The sequence below is a fragment of the Carassius auratus genome, chromosome 14, assembly GCF_003368295.1.
Source record: "Carassius auratus strain Wakin chromosome 14, ASM336829v1, whole genome shotgun sequence".
Lineage (NCBI taxonomy): Eukaryota > Metazoa > Chordata > Actinopteri > Cypriniformes > Cyprinidae > Carassius > Carassius auratus.
The window spans coordinates 31678769-31705892 of NC_039256.1; the positions used below are offsets into that span (position 1 = coordinate 31678769).

At 39.6% G+C, this 27124-nt stretch overlaps 1 protein-coding gene across 2 annotated transcripts in view; it reads right to left on the reverse strand.

Moving 5' to 3' along the window:
- Positions 1-8446: 8446 nt before the first annotated feature.
- The window catches only part of LOC113114360 (uncharacterized), a 575280-nt gene continuing 556602 nt past the window's right edge, over positions 8447-27124 (reverse strand). For both annotated transcript variants that reach the window (XM_026281273.1, XM_026281274.1), the window contains 3 exons: positions 23511-23579; positions 22915-23078; positions 8447-9277 (listed from right to left, as the gene is read on the reverse strand). In XM_026281273.1, coding sequence (XP_026137058.1) covers positions 9179-9277; positions 22915-23078; positions 23511-23579 — 332 coding nt within the window. In that variant the 3' untranslated portion in view covers positions 8447-9178. The remainder of the gene's footprint in view (positions 9278-22914; positions 23079-23510; positions 23580-27124) is intronic.

The following is a 27124-nucleotide window of genomic DNA, read 5'->3' on the forward strand; positions in this document are numbered from 1 at the left end:
GTTGTATATAAGCCAAAACAACAAGTTATATATAACATACATGTGATCAGGAATAACTGGACATATAAGGAATAATACTGGCATTGAGCTTTTCAAGTTTATGCAAAGGTTACACCAAACTCATCAACCTGGGCCTAAAAGGTCCCCCCACCAATCTTCACCGATTCACCTTTAGGCATTATCTGCGCATGCGCATTTACATTTGGGTAAAGAGACATAAGACTAAAGCATAGAGAGAGAGAAAACACAGATGGGAGGAGGGAGACAAGGAGAGAGATCAAAGAAGACAAAGAAAAGACTAAACACGTCATATGTAGGAAAAACAGGAAACACCTGTGGAAGAGGACGTGTAAGAAAGGAGGAGGATTGCCAGGAGGCAAACTCAGATTAATACCTGACAGAGATCATGAAATAATCTAACACTCGCCATATCTTTTATTGCTTTTGAACATTTATTTTTGTTGGATTTTCCTTGTGCTTTGACCCTTGCCTGCCTTTTGTACTTTTGCCTTTTGGTTTTGACCCTCGCCTGTGTTTGCTCTACTCTGTGCCTGTTTTGTCCATTAAAGACTTTGCCTGCATATGGATCTTATTGCTAGTGATGGCGAAGTGAAGCATTCAATTCATTAAAATAATGAAGTAAATTATTTAGCCGTTTGTTGACAAAATATATAAATCCATTAGTCAAAAGGAAGTAAAATGCAGCGGCAGATAAGTTTGTATTAGGTAAATCTGACTGAATCCGGATGATTTCAATCATTTATAGCTTTGCTTTGTTGAATTATTTTCTGTGTAGAGCCGCAGCTTAATAACACAGAACACAGACACATCATCAGTGTGAAACTTTCCATCTGTGTCAGTTTCACTTTTACAATACTTACACTTGCAGTGTGGAACAAGCCTAAATCTTCATGTTAATTTATGTATGATCATTTGGTAACACTTTATAATAACATTAAGTTGTAAGGCATTTATAAGTGATTAGTTAAAGGGGGGGGGGGTGAAATGCAAATTTCATGCATACTGAGTTTTTTACACTGTTAAAGAGTTAGATTCCCATGCTAAACATGGACAAAGTTTCAAAAATGAAGTTTGAAGGAGTATTTCTGTTCCCAAAATACTCCTTCCAGTTTGTCACAAGTTTCGGAAAGTTTTTTTTTCAAGTATGGCTCTGTGTGACGTTAGATGGAGCGGAATTTCCTTATATGGGTCCTGAGGCACTTCTGCCGGAAGAGAGCGCTCCCGTATAGCAGAGCACTGAGAGCACAACAGACTTCACTGATCAGAGCTGATCGGGAAAAATCAGTACAGACTATCGTTCTCTTATAAATATAATAAAACTAAAGACTTTTTGGAGATATGAAGGATGCAATACTACTATTAACCTATGCCTACTATATAAATGACTAAACCAACAACAATATAAAACATTTACACTTTGTGACAAGGCAACAAAGTGTAGCACTTTTTTGTTAGAGATTACGATGTCTGATTGCACTGTATTTTATGTATAATCATTTTATGAAATGAACGAATGAATGAGTGAAATATAAATAAACTTGCCTTCCCTAAATAGTTTATTGTGCTTTTTTTGTTATTTGATTAGTTATTGTTATTTTTAAGAGGGGGGGGGGGTGAAATGCTCGTTTTCACTCAATATCCTGTTAATCTTGAGTACCTATAGAGTAGTACTGCATCCTTCATAACTCCAAAAAGTCTTTAGTTTTATTATATTTATAAGAGAAACATAGTCTGTACCGATTTTTCCCAGAAAAACATGAGTGGCTGGAGGCGTGACGTGTGGGCGGAGCTAAAGAATCACGAGCGCCAGTAGGCTTTTGTGTTGAGAGCATGTGGAAGCTGTGACATTACCGTGAGGACAAAACCAACCAAAACAAACCATGGCTAACAGTCAGATTCAGCGTATATTTATTATCCAGAATCAGATCCAGAGGCTGAAATTTAACAAGAGCAGCATCAGCAAACAACGTCTCTATGTGGTATGTACTGAAACTGTATATATTTGCTTAGCGGTTTTGGAAAATGACTAAGTTCCAGTTTATGTCGTCTTTTTTTTTTTTTTAAGCTGTACATGTGGAAAGTGCAGTTTGATGACAACATCGCATGTTGTTTACTTAATGTGCTTACGATCTGATAGCTAAGTTAACAACACAGAGATATTTGAAGCAGTTTTACTCACCACCTGTGGTTCCAACACACGATCGTGACCCTTTTTCGTTGGGACTGCATTATCCTTAAGAAATAAACGATGTGCAAATCCGTCGTCAAACTTGTTTATTAAAACAAGCATCTTCGAAATGCAGGGAACAAACACAAACACTTGCACAACTCCGTTGATGCTCTGTAAAAATAGCGTGCGCTCTTCCGGGAGAAGTGCCCTAGGACCCATATAAGGAAATTCCGCTCCATCTAACGTCACACAGAGCCATACTCGAAAAAAACTTTCCGAAACTTGTGACAAACCGGAAGAGGTATTTTTGGAACAGAAATACTCCTTCAAACGTACAACTTCATTTTTGAAACTTTGTCCATGTTTAGCATGGGAATCCAACTCTTTAACAGTGTAAAAAACTCAGTATGCATGAAATAGCATTTCACCCCCCCTTTAAATATGTCTACATAATTTATTAACTTCTATTTCTGTTTGAGCTATTTTAGTTCTTCAAGTTAAACTAAATGAAAATGCAAGATTTTACCTCCATAACTAGCTGAAATTAAACAATTTTTAAACCATTTTATTTTAATTTGACATTTGACTTTATTTTACCAGAGTAATGTAATCACATTTTAAGTGGAAGTGTAACTTAAAGGTACACCGTGTTAGATGAGGTCGTGTGGTTAACATCAGACAAACAGAACATCTTAGGAGGAAACAAAAGTGTGACAGGAATAGGAAAGTGGTTTACCACACCAGTATTCTCCATCAGCCTCTCAAGAGAAATAATCAATATTAATCATGTTAATGTTAATGCATGATCTGTAGTGGATGGACAGTTTTTTTTTAGCTTATTTAAAGTATGCTTGATGCAAATTTGGGCATATTTATTTAGATAATGCATCATTTGCAACTGTAAGTATAACATTTAAAAAATATAATGCAAAAAAAAAAAAAAAGTCTACAATCCTTAAATTGTTAATTTTACCCTGTTGACCCTGGGAGTCTTGGTTTAAATACAGTAACTGTAGTGAGTGGAATCTGACACACAAATAGAAATCCGGCACAATAATCTCTATAGCTGACTTCAGGAACTACAACTACAGAATGTGGAAATAAAACCCTGTTGTGATGACAGCAGAGAAAGACATGAATGAAGGACAAGAAAGGAGTGGTGTAGAGTGTGGTTGAGCTGGAGGAGGAGTTTCGTCAGAAGGGAGGCGGAGCTTGCTGGTGCCTTGAGCCAATGAGAACACCAGTTGTGTTGTTTAAAATTAGAAAGAGGAAGCTAAATGAACCTGCAAGTTTATGCTGTGAGATTTGTCTGATTATATTTTATTTAGTTATAATTATATAAATATATTTAGTAATTATAATTTCTTTGAAAAGTACCCGCTGTCCATGTTGAGAAGGAGATGTAAGTTTGGTTGGTGGGAGTGACAGAAGAATTGTGAAACCACAGACAAAGTGCTTAAATTAAATGCGCTGCATCTTTTGAAAAGAGGAAGATAATAGTTCATGCCTTTTTTAAATTCAGTTCTGTAGAAGCGGTGCATGTGGAAAACCCATAACACAAATTCCATTCTAAAATTAAATGTAAATGAGCAATTTGGCAATTTATGTTGAGAATTTTGAAGATGGTTAGCACTATGATATTAATTTCATCATAATTAAGTCACGTCAATTTTTATTTATAGAGCACAATATTAACAACCATCGTTGATCCAAAGTGCTTTAAAATAAAAAGTTACTTAAGAGGCAACCGCAATGAAAAATTAAAAGGGGAAAGAAATAAAATGTAAATATGTATATATAGACCTGAAAAAAAAGTACTGTACACACTATCACTCAAATGCAAGGGTGTAAAAATTTGGCTTTAAGTTTGATTTAAAAACAGCGATCGAGAGGCCCTTGTAATGTGGGGTAAACTTGTTCCTGAGTTCAGGGGCAGCAAAAATGAAAGCTCGGTCACTTTTGGATTTACAGCGAGAACGAGAGACAGATAAAAGAAGTCTGTTACAAGATCTTAATGACCTAGAGGTTGTATATGGCTGTATAAGATCACAGATATAATCTGGGGCTGACTTTTGCAATGCCTTGTATACAAAAAGAAGGACCTTAAAATAAACTCTGAATTTGATAGAGACCCAGTGCAATGAAGCAAGTACAGGAGTAATATGTTCCCTCTTTTTTGTTCCTGTCAACAATCTGGCTACCGCATTTTGAACCATCTAAAGCCGAGATAGATTGCTTTGAGGAAGGCCGACATACAGAGAGTTACAATAGTCCATCCTGGAAGAGATAAGTGCATGGATGACAATTTTAAGATCTTTTTGAGACAGAAAATGTTTTACTTTTGCAACAGATCTGAGGTGGAAGAAGCTACTCTTTGCAACTGTGTTTACATGCATTTCAAATTGTAGTAATGGATCGAAATGGACCCCTAGATTTTTTACATATTGTTTTAAGTTATCACTAAGGAGACCTAACCTACTTGTAAAAGTAGTATTGAGTGCAGCGGGGCCTAGCAGAAGCACCTCAGTTTAGTCAGTGTTTAGTTGTAAAAAAATTCTTAGCCATCCACGTTCTCACTTCGTCAAAACATGAGAAAAGAAGTTGTAAAGAAGAGTCATTTTCCAGTTTGATTGGAAGGGAAAGTTGTAGGTCATCGGCATAGCAATGATAATTAATATTATATTTCTGGAGAATGGAGCCTAGGGGAAGCATATAGAGCGAGAAAAATAAAGGGCCAAGAATAGAACCCTGAGGAACACCACAAGGGACGGTTGCAGAAGGTGAGGTGAACGACCAAATATTTACTGAAAACGTCCTAGATGTCATGGTCAATGGTCAATAGTGTGAAGGCTGCACTCAAATCTAACAGCATCAAAATGTCAGATGATCCTAATATTAATTAAATACTTTACTCCCCAAGTTCTCCATAATGCTAGGCAAAAAACATAAAATTAGGGGACATAATGCAATTTAAAAGTTTATATATGATTCTTATTTATTTTTTTATTTATTTTTTTTACAGACGATACAGACTTTAAGAAAAAAAACATTTAAAACTTTTGAAAATTCTTGCAGAAACTGAAGTAAAATTATTTCAGAGAAAATCTGAACTAAAAAATATTTGAACATGATAAAATTTGATTGTCTGTTCTTCCCATTACTTATTATGTAAATGGTAAAAGATGACATACAGTAAGTGCACAAATAACTATAGATGTATGACTCATGCTTTAAAAATAAATCCTCACTTCAGTTTCCTGCTGTTTATGAACATATTCATCCTATAAGAGCTGCACCACATATGAAAAAATAAATAAAAATAAAAACAGATTAATATCTTGCTTCAACTTCAGTATCTTCATTGAGGAAGCAAACATTAGTATTTTACACAAGTTCTCACTCTTTTACTGGACATATCAATGAGTGTGAAACAATACTAGAAGAAGAATCACACTTCAGAAAATAAAACACTTGTCTGATCATATTAATTAATTCCTCTTAATATCCAGATAGAGTAGGACTTTATTTCCTTTCTTGTCTTCTCTTGAAGTGTGTACATTTTTAGCATGATTTACAGAAGACAAGACATCCACTAAAATGTCATTCTGAGTAACAACTGTTTATATAAAAAAAACCAAAAAACAACAACAACACATCAGGCTTATTTAGAACAAGAATCATTCGATTTCATTAAAATACTTTATTTTAGGATCACAGTTCATCCACACAGTTCAGAGTTCAATTTTGAGCATTTAAAATTTAAATTCTGTATGATCATTTGTTCTTCTGAATATTTTAACAAGTAAAGGTCAGAATATGTATGTTGTTTCACATTAATCTGTTGTGCATTATTTCACCGTATTTGACATTTTATTTTCACATAAATCATCTGAAACATTAAAGCAGACACTTTACTTGCATTTCACATTTGCTCTGTGTATATAAAATCAGTTTTGTTAATTTTACCAAAACGTGACGCCTCATTTTTGACCCACATATAATAGAGCTAAATGTTTCAGAGCTGACTTAATTAAACACATGGATGCATGTAGACAATTTACAGCATTCACCTATTGCAGAAATGAGATGTTTCCTTTCACAAACAGGAAGTCACATGACATGACCAGGAAACCATGTTTAAGAAATCAACCCCATACCGCTAAAACTAAGCATTAATAGACAGTGTTTGCGAAAACAATGGTTTAATCAACCTTACATTCATAACCATCACAACTCGAGCTGAAGGAAGTGATGTAACAGAACTCCAACACACTGAAAACACTGCAGCAGGAAAAGAGAAAACATGGATCAATGTATATTAATATTGAGGGATAAATGATTGTATAGCCCTTACTTATATAGTTAGGGGAAGTCGTGGCCTAGTGGTTAGACAGTTTGACTCCTAACCCTAAGGTTGTGGGTTCTCCCAGCTGCATAAATGGCTGCCCACTGCTGTGTGTGTGTTCATGGTGTGTGTGTGTTCACTGCTGTGTGTGTGTACTTTGGGCGGGTTAAATTCAGAGCACGAATTCTGAGTATGGGTCACTATACTTGGCTGTATGTCATAGAACTTTCACTTTATATAGCTCTTTTCATAATACACAGTTTCAAAGCAGCTTCACAGGAAATGCATACTTTTAAATTTTGCATACTTGTTGCACTTGAATTCTAATAACTGGTTGAGCCACTCTTTGAAGCAACAACTGCAATGAAGCATTTGCAATAACTGGAAATGAGTTATTCATACCGCTGTGGAGGAATTTTGGCCCACTCTTTGCAGAATTGTTTTAATTCATCCAAATGGGAGCATGAATGGACCATTTAAGGTCATGCCACAGCATCTCAATTGGATTTAAGTCCAGACTTTGACTTGGCCACTACAAAACCTTAATTTTTTCTTGAGCCATTCGTGGGCTTGCTGGTGTGTTTGAGATCATTGTCCTGCTGCAGATCCCAATTGCACTTGAGCTTGAGGTCACAAACTGATGGCTGAACATTCTCCTTAAAGATTTTCGGATTCAGAATTCATGCTTCCATCATTCTTTTGCTTTGGAACTCTCCCCTGGATGCCATTTTTTCCCAGTCTTTTTCTTATTGTTGAATTACAAAAACTGACCTTAACTGAGGCAAGTGAGGCCTGCAGTTCTTTAGATGTTGTTCTGGGTTCTTTTATGAGCTCCTTTGAGTCGTCGTTTTGCTCTTGGAGTAATTTTCTTAGGCAAGCCACTCCTGGGAAGGTTCAGCACTATTCCAAGTTTTCTTTATTTGTGGATATTGGCTCTCTGACCGTGGTTCGCTGGAGTCCCGAAGTCTTAGAAATGGTTTTATAACCCTTTCCAGACTGATACATGTCCACTATTTTGTTACTCATATGTTCTTAAAAAGGTGGTATAGAAACAATTTTCACTTAGAAATAAAACATTTTTATCATTTATATCTTGTTTAGTTTACGATGTATATCCAACAATATAAACAATATAAAGAGCTGGGTGACAAAATCTATTAATTATTATTAAATAAAAAAAAAACACTTATTTTCATTAAAAACAATAAAGATTCAACTGTTTTGAATGCATTTTTATTTTTCCTTCTTTTTTTTTCTGGAAATTGAACCCTGGACTAGTTTAGCGAGTAGAAACAAATACAATTTACTATCAACCAACACTTCAGTACTTTGAACAGTTATGTGTGCAAACCCTGAGACATTATCAGGCCTTTCTCAGATCATTTCCAGTATTAGAGGAATTACATTTAAGACATTATTAATGCAATATTTATCTGTAAACAGAAGTACCAGTAAAACAGTTCAGAAATGAACTTCTCCATTTAGGAAAACATTCATGAGGATAATTTTTGTCACCACCTTAATAATAGCATCTGTGTTGTATTCAAAGATAAATACTTTATTTTAACCAATTACTTCAATCAATTAAAATACTTGAAACTGTTGCCAATAACAGTTGAATGTTTAAACTTGTATCTAAATTACATGTTTAAAAACAGGAGCCAATATGGCTGCAATATTATGACAACATTTTAAATATATTATTGCTCTTGGTATTGTAATAATGATTATTAATTTTGAATAATGAAAACATGAAACTTTTTTGTGTCTGGGTTCGGGGTAAATGGCCAGGTCAATGTTGGTCAATGACTCCCGTTATATCACCAAAGCCACAAAATGAATCTTTTATGTACATAATTTCTGCACAGTGTTGTTTATGATGAGGAAATTCACCAGCGCAAAGAATTGAATAAGTGATAATCAATTGTTTAATTGTGCAGTTGCAATTTTTTCCACTTCATCTTGAATTTTTTTGTTTCATTTTGTTTTGAATGTTTTTATTTTCTGACCCTGATTTAAAGGTTAAAAGCACGTGACTGTTTCAACACACTCCAGACAGACGAATGCAGATATTTGAACTGTTTTAACCCCTCGTTTTAACTCTCTCATATCACCCTTAAACTCTCTTCATAACTACTATATTTAGAATTTTGAACTAAAAATGTTTTATTGATTCAAAATCACCAAACTGCTGCTTTCATGATTATTGAGCAACTCGATGACCTCCTCAATATTCATGATTACAAGCTGACTCACGTTTAAGCTTTCCTGGGCGTCATAAAGTCGCAGCTGGTAATCGAGAAGTGCTAAAAATAGAAGAGCTCAGTAGATTGAGAAAAAATAACTTGCATTTGGTTTCCTCTTCTTTTCATTCTCTTGCTTATTAACCATCTCATGAAGCCCTTGCTCTACAGTTCATATCAACATACAATACATCACACAAAATAATTTACAACTGCAAAGAGATATGTGCTTAATACAATCCATAAAACTCACAAAGTCAAACATAAGTGAAAAAAGCACTTGGTTTCCCAGGTAAAGTGCGATCTTGTTATTGTGAGACTAGCGTCTTTGTACCTGTGCGTAAATACTTCTCTCCTCCTGAGGCTGCATTGGAGTGACTGAGTGGTTCGAAGCGAATGTCACCTCGCCATTCTGGACCTCCTCTTCCTCCTCCTTTTTCTTCCTCTTTGTCCGTGGTCGCACCGCAGCGTATTCCCCATCAGCAGCCGGGAGCGATTCTGTGAAGAGAAAAGAGAAACAATAAAAAGACTCTACACATACTGGGGAGCTGTTGGTTACCGTTAGCCTACTGCAGGAATAGCAGCTTTACCACAAACTCCTGACTGACAAATGAAGCTTTTCAACAGTTCGCTGAGAAAGCAGCAAATAATAACGATGAAAAGATTCAATGCAGTGCAAGTTAAAAAGATCTGATAATTTTTATGACTCTCCTGTTCATTCTCATTCAATAAAATTTATTAATCTTTGTGTCATTTCATTCATTCGAACAGATTTAAAATGTTAAATGTTTACACAATCTTTGATAATATTCTAAATTAGAAAATCATTATATCGGAGCAAAACATAAACACTAATATAAGTTCACTTTCCGAGTCTTTCGTTCTTTAGTAACATGACAGACGCAATGAACGAATCATTCATCACCTGACCCAACACTATTAAACTACTAACTACTCTACAGGTTAATTAGCTTAGTTACTAAATTGAATAAGATTCATCTTCTAAACCACTAAACCTTTGTTTCTAATGCTGCAGTTTCCACAGAAGACATTATAAGAAGTCTTAGTTTACAACCGAAGACCAGAGAATTTAACTACTGTTAACAATCTTTTAAAACAACAGACTAATGTTGTTGTTTTTTAATTAAATTACAGATTTTACATTGAAACTAAGATTAAATAGCAAAAGGTAGGGTAGGTGATTTAGGAGAAGTTAGCATAGCAAGCTTGCTTTGAATGCATAAGACCTCACCCTCCCGGTAAATCGCTCTCCGAAGCCACGCCTCCTCCAGAAACATCAACAACACTGGCAGAGCAGAGGATAACCAGCGACACGATGAGAAACTAATGCATTGCTGTCAGATTAGATCATGTCTCACTGACCGGTGGGAAACATGACAGTACAAGGGGGCATAATATTTTAATGATAATGCTTTCCATTCTCGTTCGGTCTGCAATAATGTAATGTAACGTGTTGATGACATATCATGTCTGTATGAATAGGGTGCATGGAGGAACACAAATACATACATTAACAGGCAGGCAGGGCAGCCTATCGGAGTCCTTGGACCAAGGGTGATTGCTAACTTGGCGATTGCTATTGTGACATTCAACCAGCATAACTGTACTATTTGTATTTCAATGTTTCGTGATTAATGTGTAAGAATAAACACAACTCAGGCATAACGTGCAGTGCATGTCGACCATCGGGTCGACATCCATTTCTTTATTTTCACTTCCGGTCCCAACACTCTTGGGTAATGCAGTTCAATATGCAACAGTAGTGACAAACATTACATCTCCCTTTTTTTTTTTACTCACCTCAGCATATATAACAAAATGTCATGTCACATGAACTTCAGTTGGATACTCATGCCGAAAGGAAGTAATTATGTTCCCCACTTACATTGGATAACTGTTTCAGGTTAATTGGCGAACTCTAGCTGAACACTGAATATAACTATCATAAAATGTTCTTCAAATGAATATCAGTAGCAGAATGCTTGCAGAATACAGCATTATACATTTTTTTATCACATTTGAAATGGAAATATTAAATTACAATTGTAAGAATACACTTATGTGTAATTAGCTCAAGACACTTATAGATCGAGTATTTGTCTCTCTTTAACTATGCGACCTGACCTGGTAATCACGCAATGATCAGTGGGTGTAGGTGTGGTTGCATTTGAACCCATAGTGTGGTTGCTTGCTGTTTCTTCCTGGGAACTCAAGTTATCATCAGAGATGGGTTGTGCTGAAACTTCCATCCATCAGGTGCTTGTGGTTACGGTGATACTCCTGACTGTCGGTGTTTTGGATGATGTACAAGTGTCTGTCCTCCAATGCGCTTGACACTACAGCAGGCTTCCACTCCCCGTTATTTTGCTGAGCATATATGTGGGCTCCATGCTCCAGTGTAATGAGTGATTTTGTGGATCTGTTGTAATATGACTTCTGTTTAATTTGGCATTGTTCTCTTTTATGCTGCACTGCCGAAGGTTTGCATGTTTGTGGTTGCAGAAGTTTGCCAGTGATGGGAAGGATTGAGCGAAGCCGTCTGCTCATGAGAAGCTGTGCTGGTGATTTAAAACCATCAACAGGTGCATTTCTATGCTCCAGAATGCTCAGGTACGGATCTTTTCCTTCTTCACATGCTTTTGTGAGTATACGCTTTGCGGTTTGGACTGTTTTTTCTGCGAGGCCGTTACTCTGGGCATAGTACGGGCTTGTTGTTGTGTGCACGAAGTCCCACTGTTTCGCAAAAGTGCTGAACTCTTGAGAACTGTATTGCGGACCGTTATCTGACACAATCTTCTTGGGCACTCCATGGCATGCAAACATTCCTTGGAGCGTTTGGATCTCCGCAGCCGTGGAGGTTGAGTGTAAATTTTCCAGCTCGAAAAAACGACTGTAGTAGTCAACGGCTAAAATGTAGTTTTCGCTTTTGCATGTGAAAAGGTCAGTTGCGACCGCTTGCCATGGACGCTTGGGAATTGGGTATGCGATCATTGGCTCTCGCTGATTCGAATTACGATGCATTAGGCAAATAGAGCAATTTTGCATGCTGTTTCTTAGGTTTTGAGGTACAATTATTTTTTTCCCCTTTTAGTACAATGCCGTCGGCAAAAGAGATCTCGTCTCTATGATTCCAAAATTCCAGCACCAGTGGTGGACAGCTCTTTCGCTCTTGCGCTTCCATGCCCTCAATTAATGATGCGTCATCGTAGGCCACAGATTTTCTGGATAATGTATCAGCCACTGGTATTTCTTTACCTGGTTTGTGGAGTAATTTGAAGTCATATTTCTGCAGCTGCAGACACATGCGCTGTAGGCGTGGAGGGGCGGCAGAAAGCGGTTTCTTTAATATGGACTCTAATGGTTTGTGGTCCGAATCCACAATGAATGCCCTCCCATATACACACTGGTGAAATCGTTTGCACCCAAACAGAACGGCATACAGTTCTTTATCAATTTGCACGTAATTCTGTTCTGTTCTGTGAGCGATTTTGAGGCGTATGCGATTAGTCTTTCCTGTTGGAGAAGTACCATGCCCAAACCATTTTTAGAAGCATCGACCTGCAGCCGCAGTTCTTCATTTGGGTTGTAGTATGCTAATACAGGTCCCGGCTCCCTCATGATCAAGTCTTTGATTTGTTGGAAAGCAACGTTATGCGTCTCGTCCCATGTGAATTCCTTGCCCTGTTTCAGCATCTGTCGCAGCAGTGCATTTAACTCTGCTAATCTTGGGGTGAATCTGGACAGATAATTTATCATACCCAGTATGGTTTCCAGTTTGGATTTGTTTTTTGGTGGTTCCATTTCCTTTATGGCTTTAATTTTCTCCCGGTCTGGTTTGATGCCGTCATGTGTGAATCTGTGTCCAAAGTGAGAGTGAACGTTACTTTTTTCTTAAAAATCAATTTTATACACCATTGTTTCCGTTTATATAGCGTGTGAATATATCCTCTATTGTATTCTACAACAAAAACAATCAGAGCGCCTCATTATCACTAGTTTTTATTTTGATCTCCTGGGTCTGTTATTAGTTTATAGCCCATTAGTATCAGCAAGAGTGGTTGTTGCTAAACGCACTTACATTGCTAATACTTTATTCACACACATTACAATTGCTGTACTCACTGTTACTTGCTTTAATGGCATATGCATGTCTACCTTTGATTGCAGGTGAGGACACGGAGGACGGGAGTCAGGCCCCGGGCGATGACTTCTCCCCCTCCGATCTTAGAGATTTTCACCCGGAACTGCTTTGCTCCCCTCCGCGAGATGGGACGCGACGCTGTGATCATCGGAGACTCCATCGTTCGACACGTCCGTGCTACGTTAGCCAAAGGTAAAGTGCACACTCATTGTTTCCCTGGTGCTCCTGTACTCGATGTTTCTGTGCAGATACCCGTGATCCTTTTTAACGACACCATGCTGCGGCAGACGAAGGGACTTCAGGAGCCTGATCGAGACCACTGTCCACGTATAGACGAGGACACGAAAGGTTCAGTAGCCTTTTTGCTTTAAATGAATGGTTGTTGTCATGGTGTAAAGAACAGAAATTGCTATTTGTTAATAACTGGAATATTTTCTGGGAGCGTCCTTTCGCGCTGATGGCTTGCCCCCCAGCAGATGCGGAGCGGAGCTGCCCTCTGACAACATCTCCAGGACACTTCGCTCCATGTGACTAGTAAGACAATTATCAAATAACTATTATGATGACTTTTGTTCCAATCGCTTAAATGATAAAAGTATTTGCGCTGTAAAATCTTTTAAGACTGTGTCTGTTCCCCGAATACTGAGGTCAAAATGTAAATTTAATATAGGATCTAGAAAAAATCTTATTGTGATTAAACCAGAAACATGTAAAGTAAATGAACAAATTTTTTTTTTTTTAAGTTTGGGCTCATGAATATTAGATCACTCACACTCAAAGCAGTTATTGTAAATGAAAAGATAACAGATAACAGTTTTGATGTACTCTGCTTAACTGAAACCTGGCTAAAACCAAATGATTATTTTAGTCTAAAACTCCACCAAATACTGTTATAAGCATGAGCCCCATCAGACTGGTTGTGGAGGAGGTGTTGCAACAATATATAGTGATATTCTCAATGTTACCCAGAAAACAGGATACAGGTTTAACTCATTTGAAATACTTCTGCTGAATGTTACACTGTCAGACATACAAAACAAATCTAATGTATCTCTTGCTACTCTGTATAGACCACCAGGGCCATATACAGAATTCCTAAAAGAATTTGCAGATTTCCTCTCATACCTTCTGGTTACAGTTGATAAAGCACTAATCATGGGAGATTTTAATATTCACGTTGATAATACAAATGATGCATTGGGACTTGCATTGACTGACCTAATAAACTCTTTTGGAGTCAAGCAAAATGTCACTGGGCCCACTCATCGTTTTAATCATACTTATATACTATATGATATTAACTATATTTCTCAGCGTTACCGTCTGGGCAGAACTATTGTTCCAGCCACCAAAGAAAGATTCGCAAATAACCTGCCTGATCTATCTGAACTGCTATTTGTACCCAAAAATACACATGAATTAGATGAAATGACTGACAACATGGGCACTATTTTCTCTAATACATTAGAAGCTGTTGCCCCCATCAAATTGAAAAAGGTTAGAGAAAAACATACTGTGTCATGGTATGACAGTAATACTCACTCTCTCAAGAAAGTAACTCGTAGTCTTGAACGCAAATGGAGAAAAACTAACTTGGAAGTTTTTAGAATTGCATGGAAAAACAGTATGTCCAGCTATAGACAGGCTCTAAAAACTGCTAGGGCAGAGCATATACACAAACTCATAGAAAATAACCAAAACCATCCAAGGTTTTTTTTTTAGCACAGTGTCTAAATTAACAAATTACCAGGCACCACCTGATTCAAATATTCCACCAACGTTTAACAGTAATGACTTTATGAATTTCTTCACAGATAAAATAGATAACATTAGAAATACGATAGCGAATGTAGATTCTACAGCGTCTAACACTTCAGTTTCATCCATCGCACCCAAAGATAAACTGCACTGCTTTACAAATATAGGACAGGAAGAGCTAAATAAACTTATCACCATATCTAAACCAACAACATGTTTATTAGATCCTGTACCCACTACATTACTGAAAGAGTTGTTACCTGTATCCGAAGAAACGCTTTTCAATATCATTAACTCGTTGTTATCTTTAGGTCACATCCCAAAACCATTCAAGCTGGCAGTTATTAAGCCTCTTATTTAGAAACCAAAACTAGATCCTAGTGAACTGGCAAATTATAGGCCTATTTCAGATCTTCCATTTATGTCAAAAATTTTAGAAAAGGTTGTGTCTGCTCAACTGAGCACCTTCCTGCACAAAATTGATCTGTATGAAGAATTTCAGTCAGGTTTCAGGCCCCACCATAGCACAGAAACTGCACTTGTTAAAATTACAAATGACCTGGATCTTGCGTCAGATCAACAATGCATCTCATTTTTAGTCTTACTTGATCTTAGTGCTGTGTTCGAAACCATAGATCATGACATACTCATAGATTGATTACAAAACTTTACAGGTATTCAAGGGCAGGCTCTAAGATGGTCTAGATCCTGCCTGTCCGATCGCTACCATTTTGTTTACTTAACCCTCTGGGGACGGATTGGGCGGTACCGCCCAAAATGGCATACTTTTACAAATGTGTAGTTATCTCAAAAACTATTAATGCTAGAGAGATGCGTTTTTTTTTTTTGCTGTCTTCCTCAGATTCCGCTGAAAACATGTTCCGCTGAAAACGTGTTCAGTTTGTATATTAAACACTTCCCTTATTGCGCAATACCACTGCGTAAACAGGCCAATGAAAACGATTGTGTTAAGCAGATTCAACACGCAACAGCCAATGGAAAAATTGCCGCTGGGAGGAGTCTTTTTCTAACCCAATCAGAGGAAGGTTATGTCTTCTAGCCTTTCAGAGGACTGTGTAGGTCTGCTGTAGCCTTGTAAAAGCTGGCTGGACTATAGTAAAAGACATGTAATCAATAAGCGTTCAGAGAATCAGCATCAGGGTGGAGAAAGCAGAAAGCGGTCGGAGTATTAGCGAGCATAAAGAGCTAAATTCGAGCGATCGGAGAATCCGCATCACTTGGAGAAAGCAGAAAGCTATCGGAGTGTTAGCGAGCACAAAGAGATAATTTCTAGAGAGATACAGCAATATTACAGAATTGTTTTATCAAAATGGCAAGCAGTAAAAGATTTACGGCAGAACAAGCTCTGGAACAATTACTGGAAAGGCCTGGAGAGGCCTTTCTTTGCTCACTGGCATGCCTAGGACTGTTTTTTAAGAAAGTTAATTATTTAATTGTTCTTTACACATTTAATTAAACAATAACACATTTCTGTCAAGCAAAGAGTTTGAAAAAATATATTTTCTTTGTTCGAAAACTGTTCTATATTGTGTGTTTTTCAGTAATAAATGCAAAAATCTAATTTTCGTTTTTGAAATTCTCTAGTTTATTGTAAAATTTTTCACTCATACTTCCTTTATATAAACATATTGCATGCATGCTTATGGTAGCTTAGGGTCTTCTGAATCCATAGATACCAAACACAGGGTGTTTCATCTCCTTTACATATGATTTATAAGCCCAAATATAAAAATAGAGAAAACAGACCAAAAAGGGCTTAGTTCCAAAAATAAAAAAACCGCCTAGGACTGTTTGTAAATAAAGTTAATTATTTAATTGTTCTTTACACATTTGATTGAACATTAACCCATTGCTGTTAAGCAAAGAGTTTGAAAAATATATTTTTGGGTCAAAAACCTTTAACTATTGTTGTGTGAGGTAGGATTTTCAGTAATAAATGACAAAAATCTAATTTTCGTCTTTGAAATTCTCTAGTTTATTGTACAATTATTCACTCATACCTCCTTTATAGACATATTGCAAGCATGCTTATGGTAGCTTAGGGTCTTCTGAATCCATTGATACCAAATACATGGTGGTCCATCCTCATTACATATGGTTTATAAGCCGAAATGTAAAAATAGAGAAAACGGACCAAAAAGGGCTTAGTCCCCTAAGGGTTAAATGGGGAGTCATCTCATTTATCATCAGTAAAATATGGAGTGCCACAAGGATCAGTCCTAGGTACACTTCTATTTTCAATATACATGTTTACCCTTGGTAATATTATTAGAAAATATGGAATTAGCTTCCACTGTTATGCTGATGATACTCAGCTATATATCTCAACGAGACCAGAGTAAACTTCTAAATTATCTAAACTAACAGAGTGTGTTAAAAATGTAAAAGATTGGATGACAAATAATTTCTCCAATTAATTTCGGATAAAACACAGATATTAATTATTGGACCAAAAAACACTACACAGAATCTTGTAGGCAAGGTCTGCAACTAGATGGATGTACTGTTACTTCCTCTACAGTCAAAAATCTGGGTGTTATATTAGACAGCAACTTGTCTTTTGAAAATCATATTTCCCATGTTACAAAAACTGCATTCTTCCATCTTAGAAACATTGCCAAGCTACGAAGCATGTTATCGGTTTCTGATGCAGAAAAGCTAGTTCATGCATTTATGACCTCTAGAATGGACTATTGTAATGCACTTCTAGGTGGTTGTCCTGCATCTTCAATAAACAAGCTACAGGTCGTCCAAAATGCAGCAGCTAGAGTCTTTACCAGTTCAAGAAAATATGATCATATTACCCCAATTTTACAGTCTCTGCACTGGCTACCTATTAAGTTACGTATCAGTTACAAATTATCATTACTTACCTATAAGGCCCCTAAATGGTTTAGCTCCAGCGTACCTAACTAGCCTTCTACCACGTTACAATCCATCACGCTCCCTAAGGTCACAAAACGCTGGACTTTTGGTAGTTCCTAGGATAGCAAAGTCCACTAAAGGAGGTAGAGCTTTTTCACATTTGGCTCCCAAACTCTGGAATAGCCTTCCTGATAATGTTCAGTGTTCAGACACACTCTCTCTGTTTAAATCTAGATTAAAAATGCATCTCTTTCGCCAAGTATTTGAATAATCTATGTTAAATTGTGACTGTAGTTGCATCTGATCAAATGCACATTTTGTTCTTTAGCTTGGGTTAAACTAATTAATTTTACTTTGTTGGATCAGCAGCTATGCTAATGATGTCTCTATTTGTTTCTATGTTTTGCCACGGGATTTACATGCAAACAAGCTCCAGTCTGGATCCAGAACACCTGAGAAGAGATGATGCTGACCCTCAGAGGACCCCAGATGATGCTAACCCTGAATCAACAAACAGAACTAACAAATATTGCTACAAGTGTGACTGCATCATATAATTATTTTTAATTATTAATAATATGAATAATGTTTATTGTCTGGCTGACTACGTCTTGTATAAATTTTTCTGGAAAATCCTGTCATACGTGCACAAACTCACAGTCACCACTTATAAGCTATTACTAAATATTGTAGAAGCGTTATTTTCTGTAAAGTTGCTTTATAATGATTTGCATTGTAAAAAGCGCTATACAAATAAGTTTGAATTTAATTTAACTGAATTAAGAGAACTCCGGCACGCAAATCGTGCTTTTTTCAGGATTCAAACGGACACCTTTTGCCCTCATTCTTCCTAACATCGCACACAGGTTTTTATCATGTTTGTCTTTTGTTTTCGTCTACAATCGCCGCTACTCCAGGCAGTCCTTTTTATGTCTCATAAATTTTCCTTAGGAACTCATCCTGTGCAGAGATTATCCCGAAGGGAAGACGGAGGAAACAGTACTGTCCGACCACCGTATTGAATGTGGTGAGCTTCAATGATTCTTCCGTTAGTTTAATTGCACAGTATCCTGATTCTGCTGTCCAGTACACTAAAGTATCTTGCACCTGTCATGATTCTGCCCTCGTGTCCTTGATTTTTCCTAGTCTTGAGGCAGGATCATGACAGACCCGTGTTTTGTGTACAAGCACATGGCCTTGCCTTTGGGCCATGTGCTTGTGTTGTCTCGTTCCCTTGCCCTGCCCCCCTTGTTAACCTAGTCGTGTCTTGATTGTCCCATCTGTGCCACCTGTCGTGTCTTGATTGTTCCCCCTATTTAGCTTTCCTAGTGTGCTCTGTCTTGCGTCGGTTCATTGTGATTTGTGTACCTCATATGTGTTCATCATTCGTGATTGTACCTTGTCCTTGAAACTCCTCGAAGTCTTTTGTCCTGCAGTGAGTGTTTGTTAGTAGTTAGTGTTCAGTCTTTGTTTACCTTGTTTACTGTGTTTTGTAGAATTATTTAGTGTTTACCCTAGCCCTTGTTTTCCCCCTCGTGGGTTTTTATTTTTCCCCTTTTTGTGAATAAACCTGTTTGTGTTGTAAATCCTGTCTGCACCTGAGTTCCTCCTTGCCAAGATCCTGACAGAATGAACCGACCACGAAGGAACTCAGCAGACAGGAGGCAATGCTGGATGGCATCAGCCAGCCAGCGAGATTGTTTTGAGGGCTCTCGCCTTGTGGTGTTCCGGGGGACCAGGGGAGGTCGTTCCGGAGCGAGCGGACGAGAGGAGGAGCCCCAGAGGTCCCCTCCACCTACCCAGCTGCCAACGATCCCTGAGGGTCGTGTCCTGGCCGTGGCAACCCTGGGGGATCAGGCAAGCCCCTCCCAGAGTCCTGTGGTGCCCTCCACAGCCAGCAGTCTCCCCATGAAACGAGGGAGACGGTTTTCATGGGAGTCAACTTCTGAGTCTTCGGCGTCCGAGACTGCCCTGCCCGAGACCAAACTCCCCCAACCCGCCTCTGACCCAGCTGTGGCCTCTGCACCGCGCCCAAGGAGGAAGAGGAGGAAGAGGGGGCCTGCCGGTCCTGTGACCCTGTCTCCCCCCGTGCCAGCAGCAGAGAGCGCTGGCGTGCCCGACCCAGCAGCGGTGAGCGTGCCCGAGCCAGCAGCGGAGAGAGCTGGCGTGCCCGTGCCAGCAGCAGTGAGAGCTGGCGTGCCCGTGCCAGCAGCGGTGAGCGCTGGCGTGCCCGTGCCAGCAGCGGAGAGAGCTGGCGTGCCCGTGCCAGCAGCGGTGAGCGCTGGCGTGCCCGTGCCAGCAGCGGTGAGCGCTGGCGTGCCCGTGCCAGCAGCGGAGAGAGCTGGCGTGCCCGTGCCAGCAGCGGAGAGAGCTGGCGTGCCCGTGCCAGCAGCGGTGAGCGCTGGCGTGCCCGAGCCAGCAGCGGTGAGCGCTGGCGTGCCCGAGCCGGCAAAGAAGAGGGCAGTATGCAAGTCGGCAGTCGTGAGAGCGCAGGAGAGTGCCGCGGCCGACTCTGCAGCAAGGACTTTAGTACAGTGTGTCTCATCTCGTAAGGAGATGCCAATTGTCTTAGCGGCTAAAGCCTTTTCAGATTATTTGTCTAGTCTTGTCCGTATCCTAGAAGTCCCCGTCAGTCCTGTCTTGTCCTCAGACCCTGTCCCCAGAAATCCCGAGTGTCCTGATGTCGTCTCCCCGTGTCCCGTAGATGTCGTCTCCCCGTGTCCCGTGAGTGTTGCCCCGTGTCCTGCTGATGAAGTCATGTATCCTGTTGATGTGGCCCCGTCTCCCGTAGATGTCCCGTGTCCTGTTGTCCCCCCGTGTCCAGTAGATGTTGCCCCGTGTCCCGTAGATGTCCCGTGTCCAGTAGATGTTGTCGTCCCGTGTCCAGTAGATGTTGTCCCCCCGTGTCCAGCTGTCGTCTCCCCGCGTCCCGTAAGTCTTGCCCCGCGTCCCGTAAGTGTTGCCCCGCGTCCCTTGTCTGCTCCTATCATGTCCCCTGTCAGTTGTCCCGAGACCCCTCCCCGCCCCTCACCACCCAGACCTGCCCATACCCCCCGTCGTCAGCCTTCGTCCTGTCCTCCTAAAACTCCTGCCCCACCCACTCACCCTGGTCTGTCCCCCATGAACTTTGTGGTCCCGCCTCCTCCCCTTCCCTGTTTGTTTATTTTGATTTGTCACCCTAACCCTGCCGCCGTGTATTCATGTCTGCCTTTGTTATTATTTGTCATGTCTTGTTGGTTTGTGTCGGTGTCCCAGTCCGTCATGTCAGTCATGTCTCGTGTTTGATGTTCCCTTGAGGAGCGTCTGGAAGCCGCTCCTTAAGGGAGGGGTTCTGTCATGACTCTGCCCTCGTGTCCTTGATTTTTCCTAGTCTTGAGGCAGGATCATGACAGACCCGTGTTTTGTGTACAAGCACATGGCCTTGCCTTTGGGCCATGTGCTTGTGTTGTCTCGTTCCCTTGCCCCGCCCCCCTTGTTAACCTAGTCGTGTCTTGATTGTCCCATCTGTGCCACCTGTCGTGTCTTGATTGTTCCCCCTATTTAGCTTTCCTAGTGTGCTCTGTCTTGCGTCGGTTCATTGTGATTTGTGTACCTCATATGTGTTCATCATTCGTGATTGTACCTTGTCCTTGAAACTCCTCGAAGTCTTTTGTCCTGCAGTGAGTTTTTGTTAGTAGTTAGTGTTCAGTCTTTGTTTACCTTGTTTACTGTGTTTTGTAGAATTATTTAGTGTTTACCCTAGCCCTTGTTTTCCCCCTCGTGGGTTTTTATTTTTCCCCTTTTTGTGAATAAACCTGTTTGTGTTGTAAATCCTGTCTGCACCTGAGTTCCTCCTTGCCAAGATCCTGACAGCACCTGAGAGTCTGGAAATCACGTCATCCAGGGTTGGCAATGGATAATGCAGCCTTTTGATAACATTTTTTTTAGGTTGCACGGGTCGAGACATAGGTGAAGCGCCCCGGTGCAGGGTTTTTCCACTGCTACTAAAGCGTTGACCCAATCGATTGGTTCGGTTACCTTTGCGATGATTCCCTGGCACTCCATTTTATCTAATTCCTCCTTTAGACGACTTCGTAGAGTGAATGGAATTTTCCATGGGGGATATACTACCGGGACTGCATTTGGGTCTATGTTTATTTTACACTCGCCTGGGAATTCTCCGATCCCTTTAAAAACGTCAGCAAACTCATTTAGCAGATTGTCACTTTGCCTGGTATCGGTTTGTACAGAGAGGACCAGTTTTATTAAATCCATTTCCAAACATGCTCTGAGTCCTAGGATAGGCGGCGCTTGAGTGTCAACGATATAGAACTCTTGCATGGCTTTGGTCCCTTTCTGCTTGCATTGCAGTCTGCATGTTCCTCTCACGGATAAGGGTTCTCCGCCATATCCTGACAATGTACGTGTTGCTGGTTTTAGTTGACTGACACCAATAACATCTCTTATTTTATTTTCTGGTATTATATTTACTTGTGCCCCAGTATCCAATTTAATTTAGTGCTGCTTGAAGCATGGAACGGAAATGAAGAATAGTTCTTCCACTGTATCATCTTCTGTAGCTCTGAACCTACTTCAATTTCGGCAAAAGCCTGTTCGTTTATCACGTTGCTTTGCTCTTTTGTTATTGTGCCAATGAAGAATTCCTGAGGTGATTCGTAAGCTTGTTATGTGTCGTTATTTACGGCATGTACATTTTTTTTTGTTTCCACATTTGTTGTGATGTGCAAGCCTTTGCGAAATGGTTTGGTTTCCCGCACTTCTTTCACTTTCTACCCAAGTCTGGAAAGTTTTCTTTGTCTCTATGCACCTGCGCGCATCGTCCGCATGTTGTAGATCTTATTATGCTGTCTCTTTCTGCTCTGATGGTAGTTTTTACATGTTTCTGTTTATTGCCTCGTTTGAATACGGCATGTGCAACCTGTTGCGTGCGAGTTATGCTCTGCTGCTCGGCCGTATATTTCAGCTGTCCCTGTGCTATTTCGTGAGATCATGCAATGTCTATGGCTCTTTCAAGGGTTAAATCTGGTCCGTAGTTTAACAACTTCTCCTTTAATTTTGCGGAGTTAATGACGAAGACTATCCTGTCTCTAACCATCAAGTCTGTATTGGCATATCCGCAGTCTTTAACTAATAATTTTAGTTCTGTCGAGAAATTGTCAAAGCTCTCACCTTCTGCTTGTACTTTCTCATGGAATTTGTACCATGTGAAGATGTGGTTCTTTTTTGGCATCACATATGCTTAAAATATTTCATAGTACGTGCCTAAAACTTTTGCATTCTCATCAGTCCGCGTCCAGGTGTTATAAATGTCTCTGCCTTTTTCTCCTACCCATAACAGGAGATAGCTGCAATGTTCCTCCTCCGATTTTTCGTGGAATGGGCCTTTGAACATCAGATCTGCGTGTTGTCGGAATCTCCTCCATGAGTCAGGCAAATCGAGGGAATTCCAGTCCATCCTGGGCACCGGTACATTGGCGGAGTCCATCTTTTCGTCTGTGTGGGTTCGTTATTTCTGTGACACCATGTACTATTTGTATTTCATTGTTTCGTGATTAATGTGTAAGAATAAACACAACTCAAACATTTTCAAAAATTTAATTAATTTAATGAATATAAACCAAAAACTCTATGTCAGAATGGATAATTAGATGCAGTTTTACCCTAGCATTGATTTGTTGAGCTTGACTAATCAACCCTGCAAGTCTTTCTGTCATTCTGCAGAAAGAGTCTAATGAGTCACTTCTGTATTTGTGTAAAATGGGGGAAAAAACTGTAAAAAAACTGTAAAAAAACTGACTGAAGGATTCAGAGCAAAAGCATAAACGGCAAAAGGCGGTTTTAGGCAGTAACTAAGTCAGTGACTGAGAATGTGTTGTTTTACAGAGTAGCCTAAAGAAGATCTCCTAGCTTCATTGAGTTTCTTACCTGTTGTCATTTTTTCATCCTTTTTCTCAGGAATATTAGTGTACATGAGCTCTGTATCTCCAGCAGGGGCTGATGGGAAAACACTGGCATTAGAAACAGATCAGCTACAGTCTCAATCATTTAAGTATTAGCTTCAAAACTAGCTTTATAACAGATCATGCAGGTCAAATGTTTTTCACATATCAGACTCTTAACATGTAATGCACTGAGATAAAGTTAATAATACAGAAAGGGAGGTCAGATATTCATTAATCTTTGATTTATTAGATCTCATACATAAAACTTTTGTACATATATGAGTAAATTCTAAGCAATTTGCGAATAGAGTGTACCTTCCTGAAAGTTCACAAAAGCTTCATTAAACCATTAAAAAATGTAATAGTTAAACATGTGCTAATGAGTTCCAGTCATGGCATGTTGGAAGCTGCTATATATATATATATATATATATATATATATATATATATATATATATATATATATATATATATATATATATATAAAAAACTAACAATGTGAAAATACAAACACATTCATGAAGCACAACAGCTTCATGAATAATTTACGTAAAAAAAATAATTATGTTCATGTTTCATGATTGAGGCCAAATGACTTTATCTTTCCTATTAATACTGTGATCATACTTAAGTATTACTAGCCAAAAAATAAGTAGGCAAAAATCTAGTAATTTTGTTGAAATCTTGGAAGATTTCTATACATTCATGATGCTTGAGGAATATTGTTTATAGCCTATAGTCCATTTTGAACCATTTTGAAGTGGTGGTCTAGTGGTTAGACAGTTTGACTTCTAACCGTAAGGTTGTCGGTTTGAATCTCGGGCCGGCAATACCATGACTGAGGTGTCCTTGAGCAAGGCACCGAACCCCCAACTGCTCCCCAGACAATGCAGCATAAATAATGCCCATTGCTCTGGGTATGTGTTAATGGTGTGTGTGTGTGTGCACTTTGGATGGGTTAAATGCAGAGCATGAATTTTGAGTATGGGTCACCATATTTGGCTGAATGTCACATAACAGTTTTAGAGTTACATTGGTCCCATTAGCCTTTTATACATGCCATATTTAATCCTGCCACTAGGGGCACTCTAGCCAGTGAGATTCCTGGTAACATAAAAGGATATGAGTATGAGGTAGGAAGAATGTGTTAACCACATGGCGAAACTTTCTCAATAATGCTTTCTTGTATATTTAGCCCTGATATGAGGAACCTGAGGTTCTTAAACTCAAGTGTAACTACTCCTGTTAGTACTTTGGTTGTTCAAGTTTCAAGTCTGCTTTATTGTCAATTCCTCCACATGTACAGTACATACATACAGAGAATCGAAATTGCGTTACTCTCAGACCCCCGGTGCACACAGATAGCATTAACATTAAAAAATATAAAAATGTAGAGACAATTATACAATAAGAGAATGTTAAAAAAAGACACAATAAAATTCAAAATAAAGTTAAATAAAGCAGCGCAAGGCAAAAGGCATATAGAGTGCAAATCAATGTTGTCAACAACAGTGCAGAGAAAAGATTATTTAGTGCAACAACAAAAGCTTATTAAGTCTGATTAAAGTGGCAAAGGGCTCAAGAGCAGTTATATTATTAAACTGACTGATGAGGTAGTGGAATGATGTCAGCTCCACGGAGAATGATGTAGTGAGCAGACCAAAGCTGCACAAAGTGACTGGTGCATGTCATCGTATATTAGTGGGGGGGAGGGATCTGGGGTGGCTGCTGTGTTTTCAGTCCAGGAGAGGTCCTCTGTGATGTGCACACCCAGGAACTTGGTGCTGCTCACTCTCTCCACAGTCGCACCATTGATGGTCAGAGGAACGTGCTGAGTGTGTGCTCTCCTGAAGTCTACAAAAATCTCCTTCGTCTTCTCCACGTTCAGAGAGAGACTGTTGTCACTGCACCACCTGGACAGGCGGCTCACCTCACTCCTGTAGTTAGTCTCATCTTTGTTGCCAATGAGACCCACCACAGTTGTGTCATCCGCAAACTTAATGAAGAGGTTGGAGCTTTGTGACGGTGTGCAGTCATGGGTCAGCAGAGTGAAGAGGAGGGGGCTCAGCACACATCCTTGGGGGGCCCCAGTGTTCAGTGTGATGGTGCTGGATGTGTTGCTGCCGACCCGTACTGCCTGATGTCTTCCAGTCAGAAAGTCCAACAGCCAGTTGCACAGCGAAGTGTTGAGCCCCAGTTGGATCAGTTTGTAAATGAGCTGTTGAGGGATGATTGTATTGAATGCTGAACTGAAGTCAATGAACAGCATTCTGACGTATGAGTCCTTTTTGTCCAGATGTGTGAGTGGTGAGTGGAGGGTAGTGGAGATGGCATCATCGGTCGAGCGATTGGACCGATATGCAAACTGGAAGGGGTCTAGGGAGGGGGGGAGGTCAGACTTGATGTGGTGCATGACTAGCCGTTCAAAGCACTTCATGAGGATGGGGGTAAGTGCAACAGGACGGTAGTCATTGAAGCAGGATGGAGATGGCTTCTTCGGGACTGGGATGATGATGGTAGTTTTAAAGCATGTGGGAACAACAGCCTGACTCAGTGATATGTTGAAAATGTCTGTGAAGACATCAGTGAGTTCTGCTGCACACTCTTTCAGTACATGCCCAGGGATGTTGTCAGGACCTGGAGCTTTGCGTGCATTCATCCTTCTGAAGGATCTCCTCACGCTGTCTGGGGTCAGAGTCATCACTTGGTCACTGGGAGGAGGTGGAGTCTTCTGTGCAGTGGTGCTGTTTTGTTTCTCAAAGCGAGCGAAGAAGGTGTTCAGCTCATTTAGCAGAGAGATGTTGTTGTAACAGGTCCGTGGTGGGGGCTTGTAGTCCGTAATGGTCTTTATCCCCTGCCACAGGTTCCTAGTGTTTCTGCTGTCGCTGAATTGATGAGCTATCCTCCTGGAGTGCTGTCTTTTAGCCTCTCTGATGCCGCGTATATATGTATATATGATGTATATATGATGTATATGATGTTAGGGAATGTTTATGTAAATGAGATGTGGTAAATTTTTAATGGTGTCACTAAATTTATTAGTTTGTTTGATGCAGAGGGTTCAAAATGCAGGCATATGGAGGCAGCTCAATTATAACTAGGATTTTGATCAAAAAGGGGATTGTCTTCGGTTTGCCAAGAACACCTTTGTAATCTATTGTACATTTTACAAGCTACAGCTCGTATGGTTCTAGGCAGATGTGTCCTCATCAACAATGCACTTAAGTACTGTTACATCCTGCTCCTACTATCCCTAAGACTGAGTTTGTGGTAGCGAAAGATGCCACTATGATTGTCTGGACTATTCAATGTCTCCCTTGCAACTGAATAACTATGCACATTGTAGTATTACTGACTGTATGGTGATTTGTGGTGTAATACACATGGCTCATTGACAAGTGAAGGTCTCTGGTCCCTTTATTTCTATATGTAGCATTAAAAGTGTTGTTAAAAGCAGGTGTTACATAAAATGGCACCTGAACAGGGACCTGAAAATAAGAAGCAAAACCTAACTGGCACTCTAGCCAGTGAGATGCCTGGTAACATAAAAAGGATCAGAGAACAAGTATGAGGTAGGAAGGATGTGTTAACCACAAG